This window comes from Papilio polytes, unplaced genomic scaffold (genome assembly GCF_000836215.1).
Source record: "Papilio polytes unplaced genomic scaffold, Ppol_1.0 DF823835.1, whole genome shotgun sequence".
Lineage (NCBI taxonomy): Eukaryota > Metazoa > Arthropoda > Insecta > Lepidoptera > Papilionidae > Papilio > Papilio polytes.
The window spans coordinates 1,730,345-1,740,779 of NW_013525369.1; the positions used below are offsets into that span (position 1 = coordinate 1,730,345).

Sequence of the window (10,435 nt, forward strand, 5' to 3'; positions counted from 1 at the left end):
AAAAAACGTATAACGTAGGTGTCGCCAATAAATATTTAGGATAAGTCAAAGGAAGGTGGAAGTTATTGGTACCAATATGGTCTTATTCATAAAAGTTCTATATCTTTTTTTAATTTTTGAAGTCTCTAGGGGGGCATGCCTCCCTTTCCTACCCCCCTCCCTCTTGGCGACGCCCATCGTAATGATAATGGGACACTTCAATGGGTGTAATACTACGATCTGCCAAAATGTTTTAAAAATCATCACCCATGTAGTTTGATGTTGACGCCATCTATCTATTGTAACATGAAACTATAAATGCGTGACGTATATATTTAATAGTAGCTATTTATCTCAAGGATGTTCTAAGATGTATCTAATTTTATTTTACTAGACAAATCTATTAATTTCATAGCTCTGTAACTTTTGAGATCTTTTGAAGATATTTTTGTTCTGACATGTCTATTAGATTACTATGTGTATTACATCTATGACATCTCTAATTTAGTCTTTTAAAGTTAATATTTTTATTAAGATATATCTATGAGGTCTACATATATAACCTTGGCCTGTACGTACAATGAAAACATCCAGAGTAGAAAACGAATGAGTAAATGAGAGAGGAAATATGGAACAAAGACCGCGGTCCTAACAAAGACCGCGGTCCAATAACATTAAATAACAGACCTATCTTGATAATAAAAATTTCCCTTACAATGGATAAGCTTCTTGAAAATTTTTAACACTGGTTTTTAACAATTCTTTTAACAGTTTAGGCTACAAACTCTAACAAATCTACACTATAATAATAAAGCGTAAACACAGACTTCTTTGTTGCCTAAGATGTCAGCAATTACAGAATATTTTTGAATAATTCTTTTTTTAATAAAAAGCCCTACACTTACGTCACGCTTTAGACTATATATTTTAACGGCATTAAACTTAGGGGGTAAATGTTTTGGTTAAAAACCCTAACGTGGGAAAGAGACCATAAATTGTCATTTGTAATTTGATAGATGTAAACCATAAAATAAAATATTTGTAATTTCATGCAGATAAAGCCGCACGGGAACAGTTAGTATTCTTCTAAATTTTCGCATTTAAATATTAGTTAGATTTATAAAGTAAAGAGGAAATAATTGTCTTCATTTAGAAGTAAAGGAATGAAACGAATTCATTTTTTCTGTATAACGTTGGTATGGACGTTGATCTTTTCTTTTTTCTGACAAACAGACTTGCCAACAATTAAATACTGATTTGTGATAATAACCGTTTACTGGAAATAATTGGCAAAAACATCAAATGCGTCAGAGCAACTTCTTTTCACGCAACACAGTTATACACAAAGTTATAAATAAAAATTTGTATACAAGCTCTATAACTAAAACTCGCTAAATTCTAGTTATGTGTTAATATTTTAATCGTAAATGTCTTATAAAATTCGCGTTGTAGGAATGACTGCCCTAAATCGCGTTATAGTGAGCCGTTTATAAATCGTTGGGAATGTTCATGTTATAGAGGGTAATTTCTGCGTTATACAGAGGTTCAGAATTCACTTTGAAGGGGGTTTACTGTATCTTAGATTGACAATAATGGGCATTGTTTGTAATTTATTCAAATATCTGAAGAGATAACAGTTTTAGGGATATTTATTATGAATCTATCATCATTCATTTGCCCTTATCCCTTACAGAGGGTCGGCACAGTATGTGCTGCTCTTCCATACATTTCTATCAACCGTCATATCTGAATCCACTCCTTTCTTAAGCATATCCTCTTCACACAATTCATCCATACTTTCTTCGATCTTCCTCTACCTTTGTAGCCATCCACATTCAATGTTAACACTTTCTGGTTTTTGTCCCCATCGCCTCTTCGCATAACATGTCCATACCGTTTTATGAATCTGTACTTAAAAAATCTTCTTCTTTTGTCCTCAGGTATACATCACAGAGATAGCCGTTCCAGAAATAAGAGGATGTCTCAGTTCAGTATCAAAAATACTGAGCCAAATAGGAATTCTCATCTCCTACTCTCTTGGAGCATACTTGAACTGGCAACAACTCGCTTTCGTAGTCGCGACCGCTCCGATCCTTCTCTTCCTAGCTCTCCTCTTCATTCCTGAAACTCCTTCTTCTCTTTTCCTCAGAGGGAAAGAGGAAGAAGCCGCGGATTCCTTGCAATGGCTACGAGGACCTGACTCTGATATCCGACAGGAATTAGCTACGATCAGAACTAATATACTGGCGAGTAAGCAGTACCATAACGGAAGAGCTGGAAAATTTCAAGTCTTGCTATCTAAAAGATTGACAAGACCTGTGCTGATTACTTGTGGGTTAATGTTCTTCCAGAGGTTTACTGGTGCTCATGTGTTCAGTTTCTACGCTGTGCCTATGTTTAAAAAGACATTTAGAATGATGAATCCTCACGGAGGGGCTATAGCTACTAGTGCTGTCCAACTTTTAGCATCTTGTTTATCTGGAATGCTTATAGATAACGTTGGTAGATTACCTTTGTTAATGATAAGTGGCGTAATGATGTCTATCGCGTTAGCTGGTTATGGTTCTTATGCATATTATATGGCGATATTTATGAATTCAACTGACCTAACTCAAACAGAACCAGGCGCGTATGATTGGATACCTTTGATTTGTGTTTTAACGTTTACTATAGCTTTCTCATTAGGGATTAGTCCGATATCTTCTTTGTTGATTGGTGAATTATTTCCATTGGAATATAGAAGTACGGGTAGCGCGTTAGCGACCAGTTTTAGTCATTTATGTGGTTTTGTTAATGTGAAAACAGCAGCGGATATACAAGATCATATAGGGTTGTATGGTCTTTTTTGGTTGTATGCTGGTATCTCTGTCCTTTGTCTACTCTTTGTTGTTCTTTTTGTACCTGAAACTAAAGGTAGAGAGATTGATGAGATGGATCCTAAGTATGTTGAATCTTTGTGTATAAATCGATAGTTGTATCAAGATTGTGTGGTTATGGTATAGCAAAGAGATTAAAAATATATATAGAGTGAGCATAGTTGACACTTCATTTGAGATATTTTTCACACGATTCTCACTAACGCTATCTGTTAGCCTCGAAATATATGTCCATATAATTAAATGTATTTATTTTATAGATGTCACTAAATAATATTTAAATGTTTATTTTTTGTGACGCTGTTTATTTTAAAACAAAAGATGAATTACGCTTTTGTAAAATGTCAATACAAAGACACTAATCTTGACAACTAATATATTACCTGTCACAGAAATTACCGGTGGAACTTTGTTCACTATGCCTAGTCTATGTATTTCTTAAATTCTTTGGTTTAGACTGATTTTCTTTTATGAATGAGTTTGGTTTGCCTTGGTACGGCAATTTAGAAGTGAGAAAGTTTTATTACAGTATTATTTCTTAAGTAGATGTTTCGAGATTTCAGTGCCTTGTTTTATAAAGTTCCTTATGTAATATTTCAAATAGAGCAGCTAAATAGAGATAAATGGAATTATCTTTTGTAGATTTTTCTGTAGGAATATTTTAATATTTGCTAGTAAATATTTATTTATTGTATATAGTTTTTTGTAGATAATCGTTAATTATACTTATTTGTCCTGTTTACTGAAGTATATAATGTTATAGCTAAGTTTACCTATCACAAATACTATCCAAGGTGCTAATTATACAAATCTTACTAATATTATAAATTCGAAAGTTTCGATGGATGTTTGTTAGAGTTTGTAGCCTAAACGATTGAATGGATTTCGATGAAATTTGGTTTAGATGTAGAGGATGAAACAAAAAGGCTACTCATTTTTTTATCCCACGCGAATAAGCGCGCGAAAGCTAGTATTATATTTTATATAAATGATTAAATAAATCATTCATATAATATTGTGGCTTTCAATTGTCGGTTAATAATTTTTTTTTATATAAATTTATTCTTTGTTTTGTTTCGATGTTTTCATAATAGACCAAATTGTTTATATAAATACGAAATTTAAAAATATGAATCTTGCAAAATTATGGATGGTGCTTAAAGGTGCCTCGTTTAGTATTATATTTTAAAGAATTTTATCTAGTTAATATTGTAAATAGATAGATGTACATATATAATTTATGTAGAGAAATAACAAATGTTGCCATAAGTTAGGATAAAATCTAATGAATGTATTTTATTTCTGTACTTAAAGAAAGGTGATGTTAAGTCTTAATAAAATTTTTTTGAAAGTAAAACGATTTTTTTTAACTTAAATCCCACTCCTAAGTCAATTGATTATAATAAAACTAGAATGGGTAACCCACTAAGCACTACTATTGGTTCTATCTGATATCCAATTCCACATGGATTACATAAATTGGCTAATGAGATATGATAATTTAGTTACACTTAGCCCACCGGGTCAATTAACTTGTCGGTCCTACACATGCGCAAGATAAAAGTTGTACTATCACACTCGTCAAAATACGCTTGTATCTCGTTATTATACAAAGAGAAATTCTTAAACTCGTAGTTAATTTATCTTTTTCCATGAAAGAGATATATGATAGAGCACAAATAGTAATTAATTTAATTTCGTCTCCTACCAAATTCACACAATTCGTAATGTGTGTCATACAAAAGAACCAGGAAACGACGAACCTTGTGCAATCCATTGTCAATGTTACAGTTCATGCGCAAACACAATATAGTTTTTGTATGCCGAAGCCATGTAAAATACAGATGAAAAATAAATATTTTTGTCCCTAAACTTTAAGCGTAGACACATATCACAAAAATAGAATGTTTCAAGAAACCATCATTTCTTGTAAATGTTGTTTCGTTGAATGTGTGATCAGATTCACTATTGTTTTCATAGAAGCGCCTGACAATTTAGAATAGCAAAAATATCTTTGCTATAATTGTAAGGCGTTTTGAATTTTTCGAGTTATGAAATGCAATGCAAAATTGTTAATTTAGACTATTCAGAGATTTACATAAACTTAATGAAAATGATTATCTTAGATATATTTTTAACGAAATTGATTTTTCAAATATTAAATCACAAACAATCCTAACATAAAAATACTATTCGTGAATAAAAAGCATTGCATCCCCTGGAGCTTTAAGGCTTAGCAGGAATAAAATGACATTGCAAGTTGTCCCGCTCTGCTAACGAGCAGTGTGCATCGCCCGAGGCACCTACAAACATACCATATAAGAGATTAGATATCTGCAGATAAATCTGAACATGACTTCTTATTGTTAGTATTGATCATTGATTTGTACAAAAACAACCTTTTGTGATTCGTTTTAAATGTAAGTATAATAAATAGATATTGTTACAATAAAAAATGATAACATTATTTTACTAACGTTCTCTGATTTAAATCACGTTCCAAATAATTTCAAATTACAATACCTTTTAGTCAAAACAAATAATTTAAAAACCCAATTAATAATAATTTTAATTGAATTTGTGACAAAGAACCGTAGCAATTTATTTCACGCGCTGTCTTCAATAGATATCTCAAGATATATCTTCAGATAATATTCTTCGTGTGTAAACCAATCAATCGATTGATACTGTGAAGCGACAAATAGATGTATTCACAATAAGTGCGAATGAGATGGAGTATAAAATGTAACGTGCAATAAACCTCGGGATGCAACCATTAGAGCACGCACACCTTTGACTAAAGTATCGCAGGACTGTTGAGTCTCGCTTTTATTCCTATGAGCTTATATGGAGGTTACACTACTCGATTTTTAGTTGTGCAACTAAACAATTGAATTGAAACAAAACAATCGACAATCGACACTTGTGTGATAGTTTAGTCAATGGTGTGCGACCGCTTTTACAGCGAGGAAGGCAAATAGAGGGAGTAAAAGGGTGTTCTCGTAGTTTTTTTTCCAATTACCGTTCTGTTTGAAGTGAGATTTATTTCGAATTCATATTGATTTTAGCTGTTTTTATTGTTCTATAGTAAAACTGTAGTTATTTAAAGAAATTTTATGACTATCTTTTGCACGTGACTTTGTCCACGTGGAATAATAAAAACAAAAGTAAGTCTTGGAAGTTTGAAGTTATACACCTGATCCCTAAGAAAGGCGACAGCTCCGATCCGTCCAACTATAGGCCGATTGCCACTACCCCCTTGTTTTCGAAAGTCATGGAAACCACCTTCAACTACCAACTCATGAGGTACCTGGAAGAGCACCAGCTGATCAGTGATCACCAGTACGGTTTCCGTCAGCGTCGCTCAGCTGGTGATCTTCTTGCGTACCTCACGCATCGATGGTCGGAGGCGATCGAAGGCAAGGGGGAGGCCCTGGCAGTTAGTCTGGACGTGGCCAAAGCCTTTGATCATTAAACATTCGAATTTATAATATTAGTAAGTTGGTCACATTGACTTCAGGGTACTTACAGAAATAAAAGAGACATAAATTGATAGATAAAATTATAATAAAGGTTAATTATAGGTTACTGTACATACTTACATGTAACTATATAAAACATAAACAACAATTGGACAAACATAAATATTTATTTAAATGCAAAAAAATTATGCGTCGGCCGGGAATCGAACCCGGATCAACTGCTTGGAAGGCAACTATGCTGACCATTACACCACCAACGCTATATACAACCTTCTAAAGATATCTCAGAAAATCCGTCAATACTTCGCAACCGTCAATACAATTGCGAACACTTGTACACACATTGCTATCCCTTTCTTTCTCTTTGAGTAAAGAGAGATAGCATATAAGTGTAATAGTACGAACATTAGAGCAGTGCCTGCAATAACTACGCAAGAATGTACATCATCGTCCTCCTTATAATTCTCCGGTAGTGGCGCAAATATTTTTGTCCTCCACTTAACTCTATCATACGTCATCTCAGTTACTCCCTTCTTGATCATGTCACCTTTCACGCAATCAATCTTTCTATGTCTACCTCTACCGGTGTACCACACTCATAACTAACGTTACCCTTGGTACAAGAATAAATCTTCGCAAGAATGTTGCACGATGCTATATCTTCTCTTTTTCGCAGGGTTCGGGAGAGTACCAACAGCATCCTAAGTGGGCTATGTGACAAGCCCGACTGCAAGATCATGGGCCATTGGGTGCGCGCACGTAGCCGGCTTTAGGTTTTTTTTTGTGACTGAATGGCCACTGTTTGCCTTGAAGAGGCATTTACAGATTCACCAGGCTTGAGGTGGCCGAGCGCAGATGGCGCTTAGCCTAAACCTCTTTTATGTTTGTCAAGTGTATATTTCAATTATATGTAATATATCTTACATGAATTCAATAAATAATTAAATTAAATACAACGACGACACAGAAGATAGGCATGAAATGGAAATATTTCCGCGCACAGTTTGATATACGTGACTAGGGTCTCATTTTAGAGCTCTACCCCTTTCTTCTCTTTTCTTTTGAAAATTTGGAATAGACGACTAAAGGTAACAGAGATAAGGGCATATCTTTCTGAGTCACCATCTCCGTTAATTAATATATTTGTAAATACGGATTTTCATAGGCAGCGGTCTTTCGCTTTTTTGGAGAATTCCTGTCACTGCTTAGTCGTTTGTCACTTTATACTATTGTTACGTAGAATGTTCTTTGATAATAAGCTTTTTAATTTATGACAGATTTTATGATTTTTGATACTCTTTGATTGTTATATGGAATAGGTTGCTATGGTTATGTTGTTTTGGAAGTCAGAACTTGAATTAATAAATATAGTTAAGAATTCGCAACAATTGGTGTCAGGTGTGGGGTATGGCCACACAGCGATTATTGAAACGATTTATTATCAAAGAACATTCTATGTAACACAATAAACAAATACATACTTTGGTAGTGAATCTTACTAATATTATAAATGCGAGAGTTTATATGGTTGTTTGTGAGTGCAGCCTAAACTGCTGAACGGATCGTGATGAAATTTGGCACATATGTAGATCATAGTCTCTAAGAACAAATAGGGTAATTGATTTTGTTTTTTTTTAATCCCTCGCGTACAGAGTCGCGGGCAAAAGCTAGTAAATAAATACAGTCGTGGAATACTAAAATATGAATAGATATTAGATACATTTCTAAGTACATGTTTCAGAGAAGTATCACGATCTTGACTTAAATTCCTAGAACCTTTTGCTATTTGTGTAGATCACGATTTAGATTACGTTTGAAAGCATAAATATGAATAAGAAATATGGAGTAAACAAAACAAAATGTTAATATAGTTAGATAAATAATTTCTTATCCTGTAATGTGTCTGTCAAAAGATTAAAAAAAAAAAGAAAAACGTCATCTGTCACTTCTGACAGCCGACATACACGTGTCATAAAAAAAAACGTTGATCATCCATCATTATTATTCGCCGAGGCTTGAGTTTTCCATTATTATTGTTACTTGTGACTACTGTTTTCCTCCTTTTGGATGTGGAAGTGTTGCTTCTACATGAGGCAGCGGAGTCGAAGGAGGAGTGTGCCGCCTGGGATCGGAGTACCTGCTGTCCAGAAGTTTAGGAAGCAGACAAGAAGCCGAAGACAGCCAATGAACTGAACCCAGCTGATGTGCTTGTCGCTTCCTTGTAAGCGAGGTTGATCGCTGTTTAAGTTTTTTTTTTAATTTATAGCTTAATAAAGCAAAAAATGTTATAACAAAAAATATTTTTTTATATATATAACAGAACAACGCGACAATCCTTAAGAGCGGGCGCACACATTTGACAAAACCATCTCACAACTATTGTGCGATTGTCGATTGTTTCGTAACAATTTTACAACTAAAAATCGAGTAATGTTCGCACCATATATGCTCATAGGCATCAAAGTAAGACGAAACAGTTGTGCGATATTTTAGTCAAAGATGTGCGCGCTTTTAATATAAACAATCTTCTTACTGTCTGAAAGTTTGAATAAGCCTTTGTTAACTTGTACTTTTTTGTTATCCTGTTTAAAATTTAGTACTACTATAGATGCCAGTCTGGAGTAGGTAACTCAGCTTTTTCTTCACGGACAAATTCGGGGTCGACAGCTAGTGCAAGCAAAAATAAGGACTATTGTCTTTATTATCAACTTACGTATAGCTTGCGCACGCGACTCTATCCGCGTGGGATTAAAAAAAACAAAAATGAGAAGTCAGTGTTTTTCCAGATTATCCTGTATATCTATGCCTACTTTCGAAATCCGTTCAACAGTTCGTTAATGATTTTTTTAAACAAAAATACATGCGTTGGCCGGGAATCGAACCCGGATCAACTGCTTGGAAGGCAACTATGCTGACCATTACACCACCAACGCAGATGTTCGAAGTACTGAAGATTCATCACACAAAATACCATTTGTTTGTGCTAGCACATTGCTATCTCTGTTTCTCTCAAAGCGAATGAAAGGGACAGCATTAATACGAGAGTAAAGATTTGCCGTTAGTCATCCTTTCACTTACATTATCAAATAACATTGCTCAAACACCTGAACAAATTATGAAAGGTAAATGCGGTTACAAAACAACATAAAAGATTGAGGGCCGGTCCCACCAAACTGTAAATAGTCTAATAACAATCCAATGTGCTAAATATGTGATGGAAATATCGGATTTTGTTCCCTTATCTGATAGTGACGTCATTTTTAAGCTATCTGAGCCTCTACCAGCCAGTGGTGGGACAGGCCATTAACGTTAATCAGAGCAAAGTTAATCTGACGGACGCAAACTTGATGCTTTTCGTAGAGTAGGATAAAGTCAAATAAGTAATAATAAAGTATGTAGGAATTTAAGAGGTAATACCAAAATTATACTAAACTAGTTTTTGCCCGTGACTCTGTCTTTGTGGAATTAATAAAAACCTTAGAAGTATCCTATGTGTTCTTCCAGACTGTGTTCTACATCTGTGTTAAATTTCATCGAGATCCGATCAGCAGTTTTGTCTACAAACTGTAACAAACATCCATCTAAACTGTCACATTTATAATAATAATAAGATCAATAGTAATATTTCTACGTGTCTTGTATGTGATATTAATTTTGTCACGTCTAGATTTTTTTTCAATCTTAATTTTTTCTTTTGACAACATCTTTCAACGGCGTTGGTGGTGTAATGGTCAGCATAGTTGCCTTCCAAGCAGTTGATCCGGGTTCGATTCCCGGCCAACGCACGCTTTTTGTTCATTTTCTGTTTTTTGACAGACAATTGTCATTTACACTTGTTTAGTCACGCACAAATGTTTAGTCGCGCTTTGATTCCTATGAGCTAATATGGAGGTTCACTACTCGATTTTTAGTTGTGCAACTAAACAGTTGAGCTCCGAAACAATCGACAATCGCACAACAGTTCTGAGATTGTTTAGTTCAACGTGTGCGCACGCTTTTAGACTTTTGTTTTCTACTATTGTTTTTTTATAATATAAGGTGGCAAACGAGCAAGCGGCCACCTGAATACATTGAAATGGAGAGCGACCGCTGCCCATA

At 34.4% G+C, this 10,435-nt stretch overlaps 1 protein-coding gene and 3 non-coding genes across 5 annotated transcripts in view; 2 read left to right on the forward strand and 2 right to left on the reverse strand.

The window, feature by feature from the left end:
* LOC106103273 (facilitated trehalose transporter Tret1-like) overlaps nucleotides 1-3,729 on the forward strand; it is a 3,895-nt gene extending 166 nt beyond the window's left edge. Inside the window, exon 2 of one of the 2 annotated variants that reach the window (XM_013282991.1) lies at nucleotides 2,005-3,729. In XM_013282991.1, the coding sequence (XP_013138445.1) occupies nucleotides 2,005-2,951 (947 nt within the window). In that variant the 3' untranslated portion in view covers nucleotides 2,952-3,729. Of the gene's footprint in view, nucleotides 1-1,995 lie in introns of both variants that reach the window. The other variant, XM_013282990.1, reaches the window with a different exon arrangement.
* Nucleotides 3,730-6,525: 2,796 nt separating this feature from the next.
* Trnag-ucc lies at nucleotides 6,526-6,597 on the reverse strand. The gene has a single exon. It is a non-coding gene; the product is annotated as a tRNA-Gly (tRNA).
* A 2,601-nt stretch (nucleotides 6,598-9,198) lies between these two features.
* Trnag-ucc lies at nucleotides 9,199-9,270 on the reverse strand. Its single transcript has one exon. It is a non-coding gene; the product is annotated as a tRNA-Gly (tRNA).
* Nucleotides 9,271-10,050: 780 nt separating this feature from the next.
* On the forward strand, nucleotides 10,051-10,122 carry Trnag-ucc. Its single transcript has one exon. It is a non-coding gene; the product is annotated as a tRNA-Gly (tRNA).
* Nucleotides 10,123-10,435: the final 313 nt, after the last annotated feature.